General features: G+C 55.2%; 1 protein-coding gene and 1 long non-coding RNA gene across 3 annotated transcripts in view; both read right to left on the minus strand.

Annotated features, from left to right (window-relative positions):
* The window catches only part of LRP1 (LDL receptor related protein 1), an 80715-nt gene that overhangs the window by 27390 nt on the left and 32091 nt on the right, over positions 1–21234 (minus strand). Inside the window, exons 14-38 of one of the 2 annotated variants that reach the window (XM_025926901.2) lie at positions 20305–20506; positions 19826–19951; positions 17602–17742; positions 17380–17505; positions 16794–16910; positions 16251–16331; positions 15554–15604; positions 14467–14634; positions 10269–10451; positions 9634–9834; positions 8272–8517; positions 7859–8056; positions 6393–6597; positions 6045–6209; positions 5150–5394; positions 4792–4923; positions 4255–4482; positions 3827–4001; positions 3644–3738; positions 3295–3444; positions 3051–3191; positions 2549–2683; positions 819–950; positions 423–557; positions 92–221 (exon numbers count right to left, since the gene is read on the minus strand). In XM_025926901.2, coding sequence (XP_025782686.2) covers positions 92–221; positions 423–557; positions 819–950; positions 2549–2683; positions 3051–3191; positions 3295–3444; positions 3644–3738; positions 3827–4001; positions 4255–4482; positions 4792–4923; positions 5150–5394; positions 6045–6209; positions 6393–6597; positions 7859–8056; positions 8272–8517; positions 9634–9834; positions 10269–10451; positions 14467–14634; positions 15554–15604; positions 16251–16331; positions 16794–16910; positions 17380–17505; positions 17602–17742; positions 19826–19951; positions 20305–20506 — 3908 coding nt within the window. The remainder of the gene's footprint in view (positions 1–91; positions 222–422; positions 558–818; positions 951–2548; positions 2684–3050; positions 3192–3294; positions 3445–3643; positions 3739–3826; positions 4002–4254; positions 4483–4791; positions 4924–5149; positions 5395–6044; positions 6210–6392; positions 6598–7858; positions 8057–8271; positions 8518–9633; positions 9835–10268; positions 10452–14466; positions 14635–15553; positions 15605–16250; positions 16332–16793; positions 16911–17379; positions 17506–17601; positions 17743–19825; positions 19952–20304; positions 20507–21234) is intronic. The other variant, XM_086713032.1, reaches the window with a different exon arrangement.
* LOC147579088 (uncharacterized) lies at positions 11637–14459 on the minus strand. Its single transcript, XR_015253531.1, has 2 exons — positions 12870–14459; positions 11637–12623 (listed from the first exon to the last, which is right to left on the minus strand). It is a non-coding gene; the product is annotated as an uncharacterized LOC147579088 (long non-coding RNA).

Genomic DNA, 21234 nt, shown 5'->3' on the forward strand with positions numbered 1-21234 from the left:
GAGAGAGGGTCTCATAAGTGTGGGCTGTGGAGAATGACCAAGCCAGAACCAAGCCAGGGCTGGGAACTGGACAGCCTGTCCAGCTTCTCACCCCTTCTCTGGGTGGACAGTGATGGCTCGGGGCTTATCCAGACCCTGGGAGATGACCACGTAGCGGAAAGAGCCATTGAGCCTGGCGACCTCGATGACATCAAAGCCTTGGTCTGTCCAGTAGATGTTGCCTGAGGAAGGAGTGAGTGGGGATTAGGGGGTTGGGTGGGAACACATGCACCTGGTCCCCTTCTAGCCCCTAGATCCCTGCTGCTCCCCCATCCGTTCCTGCCTAGTCCTTCTCCTCAGACTCCTGAGATCCTGCTTCTCTCCTCCAGGCCTCCACCCTACCTGGAGGCCCACAGCCCGCCCAGGGCCCTCTCATGGCTCACCTGCGATCCAGTCCACTGCAATGCCCTCCACGCGGCCAATGCCATTGGTCACCACATCCTCGCGCCATGTCTGGTCTCGCTTAGCCCGGCTAATGGTACTTAGGCCCATGTCCACCCAGTAAATGGTGTCATTTTCTGGAGATAGAGGAGCCAACGTTGGAATGCCCAACAAGGCAGGGGAAAGGTGGAGGGTCAGAATCAAATGGCAGTCAAAATAGAGGTGAGTGCTGGGGGTGGGGGAGGCAGTGGCACAGGGGTTGGAAGGGAAACTAAGCAGGGTAGGGGGAGCTGTGGTATCTCCCCCTCCAGCTGTAGTCAGGCTGCCTCTCACTGGGCTCCCAGAGCACACTACCCTCAAAGTAACGTCCCACTCTCTCCCGCCACCAAATCACTCACCAGCATGGAAATCAATGCCGACAGCCAGGGAGGTCCCAGACACTGGGACCAGGGCATCTGACTTATCATTGGGATCCAAGGGGATTCCCCGGATTCCCTCGTGCACAGAGTACAGGAGAAAGGAGCCCACACCTGAAACACAAGGATACTTCAGGCCTGGGTCTTGCTGACACCCTCTTTAAACTTGGGCTCTGTCACTCTGAGTATCTTCTTCCAGACATCATGCCTCCCCCTTCAACACACAGATAAACACACCTGAGCCTGAGGCCTGCACCTTGGCTGGGAGGTCACCTGGCTGGTGGGGGGTGGGGGTGGGAAAGGAGAGCAGCTCTGGGGAACCACCTGCAAGACTACTATCCCCCACTAGAGGGCAGAAGAGACCTGGACTTCTCTCCCCGAAAGGGGCCCTGCAGTTCAACTTCCCTCCATACAACCCAGCACCCCCAAAAGCTGTTAGGAAGAACCTGGGGAGTTTCAGACAAGGCAATGGAACCAGATGACTCCTAAATGGAGACTTCCACCTTAGTTTCCTCTTTGTCCTCCCCAGTCTGGTCTGTGCCACACACTCTCAAACACCTAAGACTCAATATCCTTGACATCTCATTCCTGAGCCTTAATTCCGTTTTCCCATTTCTTTTGAGGTGCCACTATCCACGTGAGCCAGAACCCTCCACTGCCTCTGCCCCATGATACACTGTGTCCCCAGATGAATCCCCCATGGGGCTCTGGTTTCTCAGGCTCCTTGAAAAAAAGGATTCATAGTCAAGGGAGTTTGGGGAAACCCCAAACATTAGTCTCCTCTTGAAAAATCCTCAGTGCAGATGAACATACTCAAGACTCTGAGAAGTTCTGCAGCAAAAAACACTTAAACTTTGTTCAACCCAGTGTTTCTTTCTGTAACATCTACCCACATCAAAGAGGGAGGTTCCCAGGAGCGCACTTTGGGAAGTGCTGTCCTGGGGCAAACTCATAAATCAGTCAGCAAGTTCTTGTGAAATGTCTCTGAGTCTCATCCCTTCTCTTAAACCCAGCCGCTAAGCCCCATCTCTTAACACTGGGCTCACTCTAATAGCCTCCTAACTGGTCTAACTGCCTCGGTTTCTCCCTCCCCCACCCAGCCGGCTCTCTGTCGCCAGGTTAATCTGCCCCAAACACCACTTTCCAGGCACTCCTGGCTGAGAACCCACAGGAGGCCCGCTCTACCTCACAGCCATCACCTCTGACACCCCCCACAGTCTGCCCACCACTCAGGCTTGGCGCCTCAGGGCCTCTGCACATATCCTTGAATTGCTCTGGACCCAGTGCCTAACTTATTGTCCCTTCCCCTTTGATCCATGCACTTAAATCCTACTTGTCCTATAAAACCCAGCTCACAGCACATCTTTTCCATGAAGCTGGCCCTGGCGCTGCCTGCTGACATCTATTTCTCTAAAATCCTACTGCAGACACTGGATAGCCACCTCACGGTCCAGTTTCCCCTATGCGTTAGCCCCATCTCTGATGAAGACCGCAGAGCACAGGGACAGGGACTTCTGCCCCCTAGCCTTCCCTGTAGTACCCTGCACAACGGGGGCTTACTAAGCATCTAACCCAGAAGACACTTCACAATACATGATGAATGCAGTTCCTGTCCTCAAGGTGAGAGGAGGAAGGTGGGGCTGTGGGGTAGGAGGGGTCAGAGCTGGAGACTTGGGCCATGGTGGGGGGCAGAATGGCGATGGGGCACTGACCCTCGCAGGCCTGCTGGCCACTCCGGAGGCTGTAGCCGGCCGTGCACATACAGGAGCGGGTCGACTCCGATGTGGGCAGGCAGAGCTGGGAGCAGTCACCGTTGTTGACACTGCAGGGGTTGGTGCCCTCATGGTCTGGGGTGGGTAGGAGGCACAGAGAAAGGGTTAGGTAGACCTTCTCAGGACCTTAGTGTCGGGCTTGCACTGCTTAGGGAAAGGATAATCACCGCCTTCACCCTGGACCTTGTGGGGGTCACCACCCAACCCACACTCAGGTCTTTTGTCCTCCCAGGCCCTGGCTCTTGTGACCAGGGTGGCTGTAAGCTCATATGGTACCTCTGTGATGATGAGAAAGAGGAGACCCTCTGGGTGGTGAGTGGAGTCTGACCCATGTTCACTCCCATTCACATCCTTGCCCAGGGATTCCTACAGCTGCTCATGGCCACAGCCCTCACCCCTCTCTAGCCCACCCCCTGCCCGGGGCCCTGGCCCCCTGCCTCACCCAGCTGGATGCTCTCGTCGTAGACCTTCATGTGCATCACCAGGGTGGTGCTATTCCGCAGGACCACGGATTCTGAGCCATCAGCCTTATTGCACGTGCCCATCTTCTCTGACACCTGATCTGCCCACCACAGCTTGTCCCCTGGGGAGGCAGGAGGGGATGAGACCCTGGGGAGGGCCCCACCCCCAGGCCAACCCAGCCCAGCCTCTCTGATCCTGTCCCTACCCCCACCCAGCAGCCTCACCCATGATGGCCAGGGCAGTGGCCTTGCCCAGCTGGCTCCGCATGGCATCGATGACCTCTAGCCCACTCCCGTCCAGGTTGCAGCGGCTGATGGTGTGGTTCCCAGAGCTGATCCAGTAGAGTTTGCTTTCAGGGAAGTCGATAGCCAGGCCTAGAAGAGGGGGACGTCACTGCCACCAGAAAGTCTGGCACTCAGACTGGGGGCTGAGGGATGTGTGGTTTTGGAGGAGGAGGGTGACGACAAGCGCTAAGCTGGGAGTTCAGGAGACAGAGGGGTAATTGCGGGACCCTGAGGATCTCCTGGGTGGGGAATTAGGAAAGAGTGGTAGCGTAGGAAGGACAAGCCATACCCACAGGGCCCTTCTGGCCACTGAAGAGCAGGGTACGGTTGCTGCCATCCATGTTGGCCATGCTGATGTTGTCCCCATCGGTCCAATAGAGCTTCCTAGGAGGGTGGCAGGAAGGTAAAGTCAGACTCCTCTTTTCCTCCCACCCCACACCCCACGCTCCCCAACCTTGGGCCCTGGACTGACCCACGCAAGGGGTGGACAACCAGGCCATGGGGCTGCTCCAGGCCCTGCACCACCGCATTCTTGAAGGAGCCGTCCAGCCGGGCCACGTTGATCTGCTTCTTGTTGCTGTCGTAGCTTGTCCAGAACAGGTTTCGGGACACCCAGTCCACAGCCAGCCCATGGGCATTTGGCAAGTCTGGGGGGCACAGTGGGGAGTTGGAGATTGGGTGTTTGCAGGGCATAGGTCGGGAGACTGTAGGAAGTGGGGGGCTGGTCTGGTTTTGGGGGGAATCAGGGTTGGGAAACCAGGGTTGGGGCATTGAGAAGGGAGAGGATTTGGAAAAGGAATATCAGGACCAAGGGGACCAGGGATGGGAGCAAGGGCTCGGTGGCGGGGTGGGGGTGGGGGGGGCCACACCCACTGCAGGGGTCCAGGGCAAGGGCAGGACCTGCAGAGACGACAGTCTCCACGCCTGTGCCATTGATGAAGGCCCGTTTGATGGCCTGTGTCCGCACGTCGGACCAGTAGACGCGCTGCTCGCGGGCATCATAGTCCAGCACCGTGACGTTGTCAATATCGGGCACAGTGAAAGAGATGATGTAGTTGTAGTAGGGGGCATCCAGGTCCACCCCTCGGATCTCCATCTGACGTGCGTACAGCAGGAACTTCTTAAACTCTGTGGGGCATGTGGCAGGTGACTGAGGGCAGCCCCTTACCTTCATGCTTCCCACCCACCCAGATTAGGGTCCCTCCCTCTTCTGGTTCCTTCCATCTGCTGATGGTCATTGGCTATCCGGAAGTGCCCCCATCGGGCTCCCTGTCTGAGTTCACACACCTTCTTACAGCCGTTGTGTCTAGAACCTGTCCCATCAGGCCCCTCCCAGCTGGGATGCTCTATCTTCACTTACAACTGGGAGCCTGGGTACCTGACACCTTCCCCTTCAGCCTCAGTTTACCACTGGCTCTTGAGGGAAGGGCCTCCTACCATAGCACGTGGTGTTGTCCTTGTGGAGCTTCATGAGGTGGGGGCAGGCGCAGGAGACGGTCCGGTTGTAGTTGATGAGACACAGGTGGGAGCAGGGGCCTCGGCCCCCATTAGCCTCACAAGGATTAGGAGCTAGGGGTGGGGGAGGGGAGAATGGAAAATATCCTGTGAGTCGCTGGCCCCTGCCTGGCCTCTCTCACCTCGACCGCCCCCTCTTCACCTACTCTCACACGCCCTGTTCCAGCATCACCTGCCACCAGACTCTCCAGTCAGCAGACTGGCCCATCCCCGCCATCCCTCATGCTCTCACGGCCCCCTCTTCTCCTAAGGCCTTCTAAAGAGGCTGCTGGCCCCTTACCCATGGGCTGCCGGGAGGGGTGGTACACCTGCAGATCAAAGGGCTGGGTATTGGTCCTCTGTACCACGGTGACATTGTGGCCGGTCCACTTGTTGGCCTTGGCCAGCGTGTTTGTCCGCCAGTCCGTCCAATACACCTCCCCCCCATACAGCGTCACTGCAAACGGGTGCGATAGGAACTCGTGTCCCCGAAGCACCTCCATGTGGCCGGAGCCGTCGTAACGGGCTGAGTAAATGGCATCTGACCTGAGAGCGTGGTCGGGGCAGAGTGAGGATGATGGCGGGGGCCATGTCCTGGCCCATCGCCCCCCCCAGTTCTAGCACACTGGAGCAGTCCTTCCTCCCAGGCCTTGCTGGCCAGGGAAGGCAAACAGAACAACATGGAGTGAGAATCAGAGTGGTTTGAGGTCTAGGATCCCAGGTCTCAGATCCCGATTCCGACGCCCTGAATCTCTTGGCTCACTTCTCCATAGGGCCACAGTTAGCACACAGGGGCTTTTTTTTTTTGGTGAGGTTGGAAGAAGGTACCCACTCTGAGCAGACCAGTTAGAAGTTTGCCCTTCCCCTGGGTGGATGAAGTCCCCTAGCAGAGCACACAGGTTTGTGAGTGAGGACAGGAGGTTGCATTTTAGCCTGGCCCGCACCGGGGCCAGGCAGTCCTGGATGGGGTGACAGCCCTGCTTCTACCCTCTTCTCCCCACATCCATCCTCTCCCCTCTCCCCAACCCTCAGTCCTCTTACTGGGCCCAGCCCTTGGCCGCCCCAGTTCTGACTCCAGCTGCCTCAGGCGTTTTCAACACCCTTATCGCTGGTGAGCCCTGGGACCCCCAACCCCACCCTGTCCTGGGGGGAGGGGAAAGATGGAGGCGTCTGGGGGTGTGGTGGGGGGCAATGACCTGGCATCGATCCAGAGGATGCGCTTCTCCAGGTAGTCCACCGTGAGCCCATTGGGCCAGCCACCCGAACCTGTCTCCCGGTGGATGGTGCGTCGCCCGGCCCCACTCATGGAGGCGGCCTCGATGCGGGGCAGGCTGGCATCCCAGTCTGTCCAAAACAGGATCCTGGGAAATGGGGAGTGAGTCAGGGAGGGCCAAGGTCAAGGGCCTGGGGCGGGGCTATTATAGGATCTTTGGTAAAGGGCAGAGGGGGTGAATAGCGTTTGAAGAGATAGGTGTCCCTGACCCGGCTGAACAAGGCTTCAGAGGAGACCATGGGGCCAGAATGGGGCTGAGCAGGGTTCTCACCCATCCCGTGGATCCAGCGCGATTGCCCTTGGGTGCTCAATGTCACCAGCCAGGAGGGTGGTCCGAAGGGTCCCATCCAGCTTGGCCACTTCAATCTGGTCCAAGTTACTCTCCACCCAGTAGATGTTGCCTGCAATCCAGTCTACAGCCAGACCCTCAGGGGTGGCCAGGCCGTACTGAATCACCACCTCGAAACTAGTCAGGGCTGGTGAAGAGAAGGTCATGGGAGTGAAATCACAGTATAGTAGGACCACCCTCAACCTTGACACCTCTGCCAATACCTCTGATGCACCCTGGATACAACTGGGGTTCACAGACCCCCTACTCTCCTCACCCAGGCCCCCTGACCCTCCAGGAGGTCAAATAAGGAGAGAAAAGGCCTAGCTTCCAGAACCCTGAGGAAGGGAAGGTCACAGCTTTCTTTTGCTTGCAGCTCTCTGAAGGGCTAACCCATGGGAGGAGGTCAGAGCAGAGGGTGGAGGCTTTGGGGGACAGATGCAGAATCAATATGAGGACAGAACTTTCTAGAAGTCACTTCAAAGACTGTCTTAAAGATTTTTCCCTGGAGATATCTATACATCTATATCTATATCTATATCTATATCTATATCTATATCTATATCTATATCTATCTATATCTCTGTGTATATCATGTATAATTATATATACACATATGGATATAGATGATAGATATAAAATTATTTTCATAGTGTGAACATTATTACAATCTACTTAGCCATTCCCTTGTTGATGAACATTTAGGATGGTTCCAAGTTTTGTCTATAACAAACAATACAAACTCCTTTAGTAAAATGTGCTTCTTTCAATCTTTGCTCAGATGTCACCTTCTCAGAGGCCTTCCTTGACCACCCCATTTAAAATGCCGACCCCCCCCATTCTCCCTACTCACCCCCTTTCCTCCTTTCTCTATATCCACACTGCTATCCCCTTCTGTTATACTCCACGTTGTACTCATTTGTTTATATCTGATGTCTCCTCTGGCATGTAAGCTCCCTGAGGACAGACATTTTGGCCTGTTTTGATCACTGCTGTCTTCCCAGGTCCAGGTGTATATGGCAGATGCTCAATATGTGTGGAAAAATGTCTGTGATGGGTCAGGCTCCCTTTGGATCAAAGGCATGATTCAGGTACCCCATTCCTAAATGGCTTTTTCCTTTTAAGCCTGCAGTTCTAGGATTTGGGGAGCTCCAGACCATTCCAAAGAAAGGCTGATCATTTTGTTAATTATCAGGCTGGCAGCTTTGCTGACGGTAATTACGGGGCGTCAGGAACTGAGACCCACAGCAAAATCTAACCCAATTAACGAGAGTGTGGGGGATGGGGGAGCTAGGGGCCTCTGCTTCAGGGTGGCCTGGATCTGGGCCTGTGGCTCCGAGTGCCCAGGTGCCCCTTCTCTCTGAAGAGCACCCCGCATTAGTCCTGGGCCAGCAGGAGGGGGCTGTCACCTCCGTTGTCCAGCAGCTTCCCGCGGTAGATCTTGTCCTCCACCACATCAGTCCAGTAGAGGGCGCTCTGGCTGAGGTGGAAGTCCAGGGCGATGGTGTTGCGCAGACCGGGCACCAGAACGCTGTAGTCCCCTTTGTGAAGGTCGATGCGCCGGATCTCATGGCGGTTGGAGAAGATGATGAATGGCTTGAAGGGATCTGGGGAGGAGCGTGACAGGGGTCAGCACGAGGCTTGCTGCCTCAGAGCCGCCCTGTCCAAGAGCAGGCAGGGCAGGGTCTCTGTTGGCCCTGGGCCTGGTCATGGAGGGAAACCACAGCCTTTGGCATCCGGCAGCCCAAACCCAGCCAACTGAAGCTCAGGGGCCTGCCTCAGCCTGCCCAGCCTTCCCGGCCACCTTTCACCCATGGTTCACCTAGGCTGCGGCAGCTCTCGCCGTCCGGCTCCAGCACCCAGCCCTCGTAGCAGGAGCACTTCACGCTGAACTTGTTCTGGTCACACTTCTGGCTGCACTTGAGGTGCTTGGCACAGTAGCTCTGGATCTGGCAGGTGTGGTTGTCGGGCCCCAGCTCCATGCCCAGAGGGCACGAACACACAATGCCTTCGCCAGGTGCCACCGAGCAGTTGTGGCTGCAGCCTCCGTTATTCAGAGAGCACTGGTCTGTGGTGTGGGCAACAGGGGACAGGATCAGGGTCAGGATCCAGAAGGAGGCAGGACGATGGCCTGGCTGGGTCTCAAGTCCTGGGCAGCCCAGACAGAGCCCTGGCACCCTGCCCGTAGCATCTTTCTTTTCCATTGCCGGCCAAGCCTCTGTCCCCGCGCTTCCTCAGGACCAGGATTGGGACCTCAGCACCCACCACGGGGGCCACCCTTGTCCTTTCCCTGAGGAACACCCTCATATCACGGATGCATCTAGTCTCTATTTTCCGGTCTCTTCTTGAGCCCGTGGTGGGGGGCCCCAGCTTTCTGCCTCTCTCTGGGGTTGCCCTTTTTTCCTCGATCTCTTCTGATTTGGGTGTGATTAGGGTGGGGTGTGGTAGGGAATGTCCTGCCAGGTTCTCTGACACACCCTGAGATCTGCCAGCCCTGACTGATGACCTGTCAGCAGTTCTCAGGCCGGTCCCAGCCTGCCTCCTCCCCCACTCCTCCCCCCTGCAACAGATGCTCTGCCTGGCGTGGAGGAGACAGGCTGCTCTGCTCTGCTCCCCTCCCTGACCCCTATTTCTTTTGATCCTTGAATGCACAGCCCCCTCGCCCCACCTTCTCTCCCTACGGGCACTATCTGTCCTTGGGAACCCAGTTAAATCGCTGCCTCCTCTGGAAAGCCTGCCCTGACCACCTCAACACTCAACCCTGGTGTCTTCATCTTTAAAAGCAGCTCTGTGCTGTTCTCTGGTGGGTGTGAGTGAGGGTCTGTGACTGCAGGAAGGGGGTGCACTGCACTGTCTCCACAACACCTTAGGACCTCGGACCAGTTACTTAACCTCTCTGCCTCAGTTTTCTCCTCTGTCAGATGGAGATGATAACACTGTCCGCCTCCCAGGGCTGTTGTATGGATTAAATGTGATAATAGTGTGGTGTGCTCAGCCCGGCCTCTTGCCGAGGCCAGTCTGAAACCAGTAAGGGTTGCTGGTAACTTCTTGGGGTGCTGCTTGCTCTTTCCCAGTCTGAGACCACTCCCCGATGAACTTGCCCCATTCCACCTGTCCTCGAGACTCCTTACCCAGCCACCATCCCCACTCCTCTCCTGGGGCCTTTGCTAGGCCTAATCCTCACCGCAGAGCTCTCCCTCGTCTGAGCCGTCTCCACAGTCGTCGTTGCCATCACACAGTTTGTCGGGGGGCAGGCAGACTGAGGTGTTGTTGGCGCAGGGGTGTGAGGGCGGCCTGCAGGCCAGGGACTCACAGTTCTCCTCATCCGAGTTATCTTCACAGTCACTGTCGCCATCACACACCCAAGCTTTGCTGATGCATCGAGCTGCGGGGTGAGTATAGTATGAGGGCAGGCCCGGGCGGGAGGGCTCTCTGTGCCTTTCTTCTCAGACCCGATGGGTTTCTCTAATAGGGTCGTGATTGTAATGCCTTGGGGTCCACTAGGAACCTTGGAGGCCTTTTCTGTCAGATTCACAGAGGCAGCAAAGAAAGCAAGAATCTGCAGAAGGTGCTGAAGCTCAACTCTGGTGAGGGTTTTGGTTTCCAGGGCCTTTAGTGCAGGCCCTGGCCCCTTACGAAGCTTCCCCCATGCATCATGCACAAGCTTTTTCTGTGTGGCCCTTTGCCTCACCATGTCCCCACCCCCAGCCCCCGCAGCATAGTGCTGTCTCCCTCGCCACTCCCTTGCCACTGCCTCTCAATATGGTCTCCTCCTGTCCATGTTGCCCCATTCAGGCTCCTGCCCCTCCTTCTTTTTACCGGAGTCCTTGCAGCCAAACTTGACATTGGGGTCACAGACGTGGGTCACTCCCTCACAGCTCTTCTCATCACTGGAGTCCATGCAGTCAGTGTCTCCATCACAGCGCCAGCGCAACGGAATGCACAGACCATCCAGTCGGCACTGGAACTCATCATTGTGGCAGCCACCGGGAGGCCGTGTGGCTGCAGGGGGACAGAGGGAGGGCAGGGGGGGTAGGGGCTCCACGTCAGCCATTCCCATGTCTGCCTTCCCAATCCCCCTCCTGTTCTGCCCAGTCCAGAGCTATGAGCCAAGGCAAGGATGGAGAGTTCTTTGAGTCCTGCCGACACTTCTCAGAAGCTAACTTGGAGTCAGGAATGTCACACCTCCCAGGACCCCAGCAATCAGCTGGTCTATAATCTCTCTATTTTACACACCAGTGCTCTATTGGATAAGCAGTTTGCTGGGCCAGAACTCAAAGGCCCCCCATCTTGGCCCTGCCTCCATTTTACCCGTTCATTCCATAAACACCTCTTGAGTGCCTCATGTGTGCCAGGCACTGTTCCAGGTGCCAGTGTGAGCGAGCCCGTCTTTACCCTCATGGAGGTGAAGTTCTAGCAGGGAAGAGACAGTGAAGATATGACACAGAAATCCAGAATGTTACTGCAGGGAGTGTTCCATGCCATGGAGACGAAGCTGGGTCAAGGCTAGCAAGAGATGACGATGCTACTGGGTAAGATGGTCAAGGAAGGCCTCTGAGCAGATGTTTGAACAGAGGCTTGGATGACATCAGCCGTGAGAATACCGGGAGGTGCAGCCTGGCAGAGGGAACAGCGAGTGCGAAGTCTCTGAGATGGGACCACGCAGGGCATGTTTGCAAAATGCCCAAGGCATATTTGAGACTGCATAGCTGGAGTAGAGTGAAGGAGGAAATGAGTGGCAGGAACACAGGTCAGAGAGGTGGTGGGAGCCCTGCAGGCCATGGAGTGGGGCTTGGCATTGATTCAAGTGTGTAAGGAGCCAGTGCAGGCTCGAGGGCAGGGCTGGGGTGTGATCTGACTCATGTTCTGCAGGATCACTCCGGCTGCAGCACTGAGATCTGACTCAGGAGGCCGGAAAGGAACAGGAACAGCACCCGAAGGCATAGGTGACTGTGCAGGAGCCTCACCTTGTTCTCACGCTGCCGCCCGCTCCTTCCACCCGCCCCGCCATGAATGTGGTCAGTGCTCTTGTCTTGTGCCTGCATTTCAGCACTGGCCTTTCTTGGGGCTGGTTTTCCTTCCTTGGGGCCGGTTTTCCTTCCTTGGGGCCCCTGAACCTCCTTCTTATCGAATCTCCTTCTAGGATTATCCTCTGAAAGCACCTCCTACATCATTTTTTTCAGGGTATTTTTTATTTATTTTATGTTTTTTTTATTTGAGAGAGAGAGAGTGAGGAGGCAGGGGAGAGGGGTAGAGGGAGAGAGAGAGAGAGCGAGAGAACCCCAAGCAGGCTCCACACTCAGCTCAGAGCATGACATAGGGCTCTATTCCACGACCCTGGGATCATGACCTGAGCCGAAATCAAAAGTTGGATGCTCAACCCACTGAGCCACCCAGGCGCCCCAGCACCTCCTATATCTTATCACCTTCCAGCTTCAAAGTCCTTCAAAGACCCCAGTGCCTGACTTTCAACTGCTGATATAATCCGCCCCCTTTGGACACAGCCTCGTTCCCCATCGGCCCCTCCAGTCTGAGGGTCCCCCTCCCCCAAGCAGAGGCAAAAGTGCTCAGTTTCACCGTCTAAATCTTACTACTGTGTTCTCCACCCCTAGCGCCCCCCTTCTGAGGACCCTCCCTCATGTCCATTTGGCCACAGTCGAATCCCTCATCAGGGCCCAATGCAGACCCCGCCTCTTCCTCAATGGCCCCAGACCACTGCAGCTACCACCACAGTTAACAGTCACTACCAATCAGGACATGTCTACTCCCACATGCCAGGCCCCCACACATCTCCTCTCATTTTATAGGGGAGGAAGCCAAGTCTCAGAGGAAATGACTTGTCCAAGTTCACCCAGCTTGTGAGTGAGGGGCAGAGTGCTTCTCCACCACACCACAAGCCTCCAGAAGCTCCCTTCTCAGAATCCCAAGGCACTATTACCTGTCCCACTCACCCAGCCCTTCTGAGATGGCCCTTGAGACTCAGTGACTGTTTCCTGGGCCTCAGGTGACCCTCCCTGCCCTCTCTCTCAGTTCTGGGTCCAGAGTGGGTATGCGTGCCGTCAGTACTGGTCTAACTGTATACACCTTCACTCTGTAAGGCAGAGGTTGCAAGCTGCAGGTCCAGGGGCTAGATGAGGCCTGCCGAAAGATTTTGGCCTACAGTATTTTTAAAACCTTTATGGGGCGCCTGGGTGGCGCAGTCGGTTAAGCGTCCGACTTCAGCCAGGTCACGATCTCGCGGTCCGTGAGTTCGAGCCCCGCGTCAGGCTCTGGGCTGATGGTTCAGAGCCTGGAGCCTGTTTCCGATTCTGTGTCTCCCTCTCTCTCTGCCCCTCCCCCATTCATGCTCTGTCTCTCTCTGTCCCAAAAATAAATAAACGTTGAAAAAAAAAAAAACTTAAAAAAATAAATAAATAAAACCTTTGAAGTCCATTGTCAGTTGTTATGGGTTGATTTGTGTTCCCTAAAAAAGATGCTGATGTCCTAACTCATAGTACCTGTGAATGTGATCTTCTTTGGAAATAGATCTTTTTTTTTTTAAAGAGAGAGAGAGAGAGAGAGAGAGAGAGAGAGAGAGAATCAGTGGGGTGGAGGGAGAGAGAGAACCTTAAGCAGGTTCCACACTGTGTGGGGCTCAATCCCACAACCCTGGGATCATGACCTGAGCTAAAATCAAGAGTTGGATGCTCAACCAACTGAGCCACTCAGGAGCCCCTGGAAATAGGTCTTTGCAAATGGTCGAGTTAAGATGAGGTCATTAGGGTGAGACATTATCCAATATGACTGTGTCCTTACATAAAGAGGAAATCTGGACACAGAGATAGGCAGGCACACACACATAGGGAGATCACCATGTAAAGATGAAGGCAGAGATTGGGGTGAAGCATATACAAGCCAGGGAATGCCAAAGGTTGCCTGCGAATGCCAAGAGCTAGGAGCGAGGCCTCCCTCAATCCTGCCAATATTTTGGACTTGGGTTTCCAGCCTCTAGGACTGAGATGAGAAATTTCTATTGTTTAAGCCACTCAGTTTGTGGAACTTTGTTGTGGCCGCAAATAGGAAACAAATACAGCAGGGCTTAAAAATGGGTAGATTTAGGGAGGGGGACAAAACAGATGAGACTCATGAACATGGAGAACAAACTGAGGGTTACTGGAGGGGTTGTGCGAGGGGGGATGGGCTAAATGGGTAAGGGGCACTAAGGAGTCTACTCCTGAAATCACTGTTGCACTAGATGCTAACTACTTTGGATGTAAATTTTAAAAAATAAAAAATAAAATTTAAAAAAATGTGGAAAGTTAAAAAAAAATGGGTAGATTCCACGTAAAAATCTGCATTTATGACTTCTCTTATAGCCAGGGCAACCCTGGGTCTGCAATCTTCCATGGAAACAATCAGCCAGAGCTGAGAAGCAAATCTTCCTTGAGAGGGTCTGTGCCTTCCAGTAGACTCGGCCCCCACTGCCCCCTAGCTGGGTCCTGGAGGTTTGGGCACTGAGGACCCTCACAGGGCCAACCCCTCTCTTCTTTGGTCCCCACTGTGCTCATTCATCCTTACCAGCCCCACCCCCACCCCTGAATATCCCTTTTTCAAGCTACCAGCTCTCGAGCACAGGCTGTGTGCTGAGTGCTTTTTGTGCATGATCTCACTGAACCCCCACATCAGTGCTGTGATGTGGGTGCTATTATTATCCCCACTTTGCAGATGAAACTCACAGAGGCCCACAGAGATGAAGCAATTTGCTCAAGGCCACCCAGATAGTAAGTTGCAGAGCTGGAGCTCAAACCCAAGGCCACCCAACTGCAAAGCCCGTAATCTTAACAGTGTGTGACAAAGGTTTGTTGACAATGTCTCTCTCCCACACGACAGGCACCTCCTGAGGATAAGAGCCATGTCTGGGTTATCTCTGGTTCCCAGATGGCTGCAGCACAGAACGGGGAGGATGGAGGGACAGAGGGATGGCTAAGTGACCGGAGTGTGATGGTCTCATCCTGCCTGCTGGCCCCCAGGCACCCACCCTGGTTGGTGCAGTTGGCGTGTGTCTCGTCGCTGTAGTCCCCGCAGTCGTTGTCACCGTCACAGGTCCAGTGCTCGGGGATGCAGCGTCCGCTGTTGCACTTGAACTGAGTGCTGGAGCAGGAGTGGCTGCAGCCGGCCTCATCACTGTTATCCCCACAGTCATTGTCTGAGGGGGGAGGCAACAAGGGGAGAGGCGAAGAGGAGGTCAGCAAGCTGCCTTCTCTGTGACCCCAGCTTGGGGCCCCCACGCCCCCCTCCCGTTCCCACCCTCAGCCCGCCCCACCCCCCCACTGAGAAAATAACAAACAGAAAAGACACAGAAACTGCATAGACTGCAGCATGCACCATGGCCCACGCAGGGGGCGGGGAGAGGAGGGGTGGGCTCCGGGAGGGCCCTTCCCTGAGTCTCGGAGGATGGCGGGTGGGGGACTGGACGCGTTCCTTTCCCCCATTTCTCATTTTGTCAGGGTGTGGGAACAGGGGTCTGCTTGCTTTGGGGGAAAGGCAGGGATTCCTCTGGCTTGGGAGGGCGAAAGGTGGGTGGCGTGGAGGTGAGGCTGCCCTGCTGGGGAGGGAAGGGCCCGATGAGGCCCGCCCTGAGCTTGGCCACTGCTGCGCCCCATGCTGCGGCCACCCGACTCACAAGGGGTACTGCCTGCAGCTGGGAAGGCTCGGGGGCCACTCCTGGAAGGCATCTGAGGGTGACTGAATGAACGTCCTGCTTTCTAGGTCTTGTGGGTGAGGGGCTACTGGACTTCCCTCCACATTTTCGGGACACCTGAGAAGGTTGGGGTACAGCTTTCCCCCTTGGGTGTGTTCCTGCCTCTTTTCCATCTGGAGTTGATTCTCTCTTCTCTCCCTCTGTGTCTTGGGCTTTTTGTCCTCACCACTCTGTCATCTCCTCTCTTCTGTCCCCTCTGCTTCTTTCCCTTCCACTGTCTTTCTCTGTTGCCTCCTCTCTCCCTTCTCTCTTCCCCTTCACATCCTAGGAGCTCTGGAGAGGGGAGCTGCCTAGGGGTTCTGAGAGGCGGCCCGAGGCCAGCTGGGACTCTGGGGTGATGGTGCATGTGCTTCTATGCACTGACCGGCAGGCTCAGGACAGGTCTTTTCGTCAGAGCCGTCCCCACAATCCTTCTCTGAAACACAGAAACCGCCAGGGCAACCATTGGCACACGAGACACAGCAAAGATGAGGGGCAACATGGTGTTGACCCAATACATGCTCTCACACATCAGCCAGGGCTGGAGCCTCCGGTGCAACACGTCACAACACACAGACACAACCAGAGCCCCGAGACGGCACACACATGACAATGCACTGGCCCCCGTGGCTCAGGGCTGACATCACCTGGTCCGTGGCTGACCGCCAGGTGGGCTTCCGAGCCTGAAGGCGGAGCCTGGAGGGTGCACCAAGGACCCCAGGAGATGGGGTTTGCGGGGAGAAGGGAGTTGGGCACTGGGCTCTCTTTGCTCTGCCCCTCTAGCCTTTCTCACTCATTTCTCCCTGGCCCCCAAGCCTCTGCCTGAGAAAGGGCAGCTCGGGCCCTGTCTGGGGAGGAATGGTACTGACAGGTGGCAGGGAGGGTCTCCCCTCTGTCCACACTAGTTCCCCCATGGCACTTCTGGCCTGTCCTCCTTTCTCCCAGCCAACCCAGTGGGGCTTTAGTGGATTGGCGGGAGGCCCCAGCTTGATTCTAAAACCCCTTTACCTCCCACCCAGGGCGTGGCTGTGGCTTTTAGCTTTCCTAGGAATCAGGGCAGGTTAAAGGGGGCAAGCTCTTACCATTATCACATCTCCAGTTGATGTTGATGCATCTGCCATTGTTGCAGGTAAACTGAGTCAGGGGGAAGCAGGTGGGATAGGCTGTCAGGGAGAAAGAACAGCTGAGTAGGGCCCTCAAGATCATAGAGCATCATGGCACCTGGCAGGTGGGTGCGGGGTCCCTCCTGGAACCAGCAGCTGTAGCCCGGTCAGACAGGGATGGGAAAGCTACGTGGCGGGGCTTCGGCCTGAAGCTCTGCTCATTCGTCCCCATCCCTCTGAGCATCCCTTTTTCAAACTTCTAGTTACCCACCACTGACCCCGTGCTGAGTGCTCTTCCTGCATGATCTCACTGAATCCCCACATCAGCACAGTGATGTGGGTGCTTTTATTATCCTCATTTTGCGGACAAAACTCACACAGGCTTCGGAGATGAAGGCGCTTGCTCAAGACCACCCAGGGACTAAGGTTCAGGGGCCCTCCAGCCCCCCACCCCACCCCAGGGCACATTCGACGGGCTCCCTGTTCCCCATGCCAGCCCAGCCTCCCTGCTGTCCCTCTTACCACATGAAGCGGACTCGTCAGAACGGTCCCCACAGTCATCATCCAGATCACACGTCCAGGAGATGGGGATGCAGCGGCCACTGGCACAGGAGAACTGGTTGGGTGGGCAGGTGCGAGCTGGGAACAGGGATGGGCGACGGTGTTCATAGTCTTGCCCTCCTTTCTTAATTTCCTGTTCTTTCCTCCTGTCCTCTGCCTATCAGGAAGTCTTCCCAAGGGTCTCAATGTCATTTCTCTGAGAGAAGTTTAAAGCCACATATGTGGTCTGACCCCCGCATCTGCTTCACCCCATCTCTCACGGGGTCTCTGGTATCCTCCAAGGAGAAGATCCACCCTGACTTGCTTCTGTCTCCAGTCTGGAGCTGTGATCTGTCCCCGCCTTCCCCACCCACCCCGGTTCAGTCCTCCCAGCCAACCCCGTTCTCCTGGGGAAGGGGAGAGCACTCCTTTCCTCCTGCTCAGCGTCCCGTCCTCTCTGCCTCAATACCCCATGCTTCTTTCTTTCTTGAGGCCACTCTGGCTGCCCCTCCCCGCCCCGGCCTCCCTGCCTGAGGGGTGCCCAGTGCAGCCTACTCCGACCCCACACCTGAACAAGTGGCATTGGACTCGTCTTCACTGTTCCCACAGTCGTTGTCCCCGTCACAGAGCCAGCGGTTGGGGATGCACCGGTTGTTCTCGCACTTGAACCTGTCCGAGGGGCAGGTGTGCTGATCTGGGGAGTGAGGAGTTCAGGGGTCAGTGAGAGGGGCGGGGCCCAGCTCTCTCCACATGCTGCCCTGCGGTTGTTGGAGAGGGGCAGGGGACTCACGGCAGAGGGCTGGGGCCTCGTCACTGTTGTCCAGGCAGTCGTTGTCCCCGTCACACTTCCAGCGCTCCTGGATGCAGCGGCTGTTGGCACAGGCGAACTCGCCTGGCTGGCACTGGGGTGGGGGCACGTAGGATGGGTTCGCTGTGGGCACCACAGGGGTGTGGGGGGAAAGTCAGACGCAGGTCATGGGACAGGTGCTCAGCTCTCTGTACTATGTTTGCCTGTTGTATTATTTTAAATAATATGCAGACAGTAATCTTTCCTAGGGCGTGATTCTTCACAAACAAATAATCTGGATGGAAACCGCAGATCTCTCTCAAGCCACAAGGGTGATGTTTACTTGAACACTTTCAGTACTGCAGTATGGCCCGAGAAGAAGCAGCTTCCAAGAGAGCCTAGAGCCCCCCACCCCTTACTTTTGTCCCTCCTGAGAAGACCACTTCTCACCAGCTTCCTGTCATCTCCACAAACTGCTCCTTGGAAGTTACCCCTGGGGCCCCCAGAGCCCTGTCGTGGTGCCTGGACTTTTTCCTTCACAGATGCATGAACTCTACCAGCCGGAGTGAAAACAGGTCCCAGAACTCTGCAGGCTCCACCCTTCCACCCTCATCACTGCCACCTCACCACCCCCCCACCCCCCCCACCCCCGTCTACCTTGAGCACTCAGCAGTAAAATCACTTTGTGCTTTGCCTGCATTTGCGTCGGTAACATGGAGAAGCCCCGCGCTCCCAGGTCGACTCCTGTCCCTGCACCCTAAGCTCTGCTTGCAGCCTTTCTGACCTGTCCAACTCTCATCCCGGCTCTAATCCCTGAAGCTTCTGTGCGTCCCGTGGGTGCCTATTTTCTCTCCTGTGGCCCTAGACCACTGGGCCTTGGCATGCGTTGTCTCGCTCCGTGCAACTGCTTCGAGACTGTTCTGCTCCCCTTTCTGAAAAATCAGCTCTGATTTTCATGTTATTAGACTACACCAACCCCTACTTCTATGGGCCTTCAGGCCACTTCCTGTCATCCTTAAGGGTTTTTAGCTGATGGCTCAGTGTCACTTTTCCTCCAATCTCTCCTGCTTTAATTCTTGGTGATTTCAACATCCGTGCGGATCCTTCCATTACCCTGGCCACTCAGTTCCCCTCTCTGTCAATGCTCTTGCCCTCCACCTGGCCTTAGTCACTCATTCTTAGCTGTCCATTAAGGCCCCACTGACCCATTTTCATTTCTGGGATTCTATCCTAAGGAAACCATCCAATATGGGAAGGCAGGAAGATATGGGAAATAGCAAAGCAAGTGATTAAAAAAAAAAACAAACGGGGCGCCTGGGGGGCGCAGTCGGTTAAGCGTCCGACTTCAGCTCAGGTCATGATCTCACAGTCTGTGAGTTCGAGCTCCACATCAGGCTCTGTGCTAACAGCTCAGAGCCCGGAGCCTGTTTTGGATTCTGTGTCTCCCTCTCTCTCTGACCCTCCCCCGTTCATGCTCTGTCTCTCTCTGTCTCAAAAATAAATAAATGTTAAAAAAATTTTTTTAAATAAATAAATAAATAAAGGGAAACATGTAGAGACATGTTTGGGAGGGTGTCCCCCCAAATGGTAAGAGTGACATCCATGTCACATGGTATTTGGGTGACTTGTACTTTCTCCTATGTTTTTCTATACTGTTTATTTATTTTTTACAATGAGCATGACCTACTTTTCTTTAAAAAGAAGCTGTTCAAAATAATGCAACAATAACACAGAAAATGCTGTGACACATATGAGCCCCAAAGGGTGGAACACATTTTATGTACAGTATGATCTCAGCTACAGAAAACCAACCTTGTAACCCACCTGGCCCAAAAAGGTGGTGTTCGCTTTCCTGCAATGCTAACAATATAGTGGTGTCTGTTGGTGGGATGCGGGCTTTTTTTCACTTCTCTAATTTCCAATATTTAGAGCTGTTGTTATATTACTTTAATCAAGGGGAGACAAATGTAAAAGTATATTTTCCCCTTTCCATAGCTGTCCTGATCATCATTCAGCTTCCCCTAATCTTTGCGCTCTCCCTAACTCTTCCCAGCACCCAGTCCTCCCTAAACCCCCTTCTGGCCCCCAGAGCCTGCTCCCTCCCCATCCCTTGCCTCCTGTTGCCCCCACAGGACCCTCTTTTCCTCCTTTATCTCTGATTGGACACGGTGGCCCCTCCTGCTGAGGACCACTGTCAGGCCACCCGCCCCGGCTGGGCACCTCATACCCAAACAGGTGACACCGTCTGTGTCCAACACCTGGTCCTCGGCGCAGGCACACTGGCGGCTCCCAGGGGTGGCCAGGCACAGGCTGCTGCAGCCACCGTTGTTCACCCGGCATTTGTTGGTACCCACTGCAAAGGAGGGGCCAAGGGAGGGGCCGGGAAGGACAGGGTTGTCATAGAGTCAGCAGAGGCCAGAGACAGGAGATGAGAGGACAGGGAAAAGACACATTGAAGTGAGGAGTGAGAAAGAGAGGAAGTGGTGAGAAGATAGTGAACACGTTGAAGAAGAGAACACGTAGGCATGGGGCAGGGAAGGAGAGAGGGAAGACAAAGTCACCTGGGTTGGGGGCCTTTCTTCTTGAGAGCCTCAAAAGTCAGAGCCTGGGATCCCTGGGGAGTGCCTTCACCAACCCCCTCCCCAGAGTAGCCTTACCCCCCTGTCTAGGTACCACCCCCTCACTGGCCCCAGCCCCAGGGGGTACCTTGCTGCTGCTGAGCATCATACATGCGGATCTCAAAGATGGGGGGCCGCTCACTGCGCAGAAGGGTCACCGTAGGGGGTGCACCGCCTGTGCCCCGTTCTAAGCGGTAAACACTGCCACTCCGGTACTCAGTCCAGAAGAGGTAGTTGCCGTGGTGACACAGGCCAAAGGCGTGGTTCAGCTCAGGACCCTCATATACAATCTAAGAATTGAGGGGAGGTTACTGAGGAGCTATAGACAAATGGGGTGCCTGAGGAAGGCCCAGGGGGATCACCATTTTGTCTACTCATTTGTCCATGTCCTAGGTATGGGTCTTGCTTCCCCCATTAGCCTGGGAGCCCCTGAGGATGACAGCTTTGCACACAGTGAGGTGCTAGACACTGGACCCAGTGGGATGCTGATGGGGAACTTGTCCACCTTGTCCTCCCTTGTATCCATCCATATTCATTCATATCCCTCCAACACACATGTGTGCGCACACACACACACACACACACACACACACACACAGTACTGAGCATACAGCCAGAATTCATCCGTTCGCTTCTTCATCCAACAAACACTTGCCAGGATCTATTAAGGGCCAAGCTGTGGTATGAAAAAGACTGTGTATGTCTCATGGAGGGCATACACAGCAATCCAAGATGGAAAAGGGGTCTGGAGACAACATCCTAGAGGAGGTGGCCCCTGAGCAGTGTGCTGGGTGAGGAGGAGTGGGGGTAGAGGTAGAAAACTGCATAAGCAACAGCACAGAGGGCAGCACTCGATATGCTGTGTGCTGGGAATTTCCAAGCTGTGTAGTGTTGCTTGTTCAAATACTGGGATACAGGGAACAGGGGCAGAAATAAGACCACAGAGATAGTCAGGGGCCATATCATAAAGGGCCTCATATATTATGAAAGAGCTTAGTCCACACGTCTCGTAGGCACA

This window comes from Puma concolor, chromosome B4 (genome assembly GCF_028749965.1).
Source record: "Puma concolor isolate L17-30 chromosome B4, mPumCon1.1.hap2, whole genome shotgun sequence".
Lineage (NCBI taxonomy): Eukaryota > Metazoa > Chordata > Mammalia > Carnivora > Felidae > Puma > Puma concolor.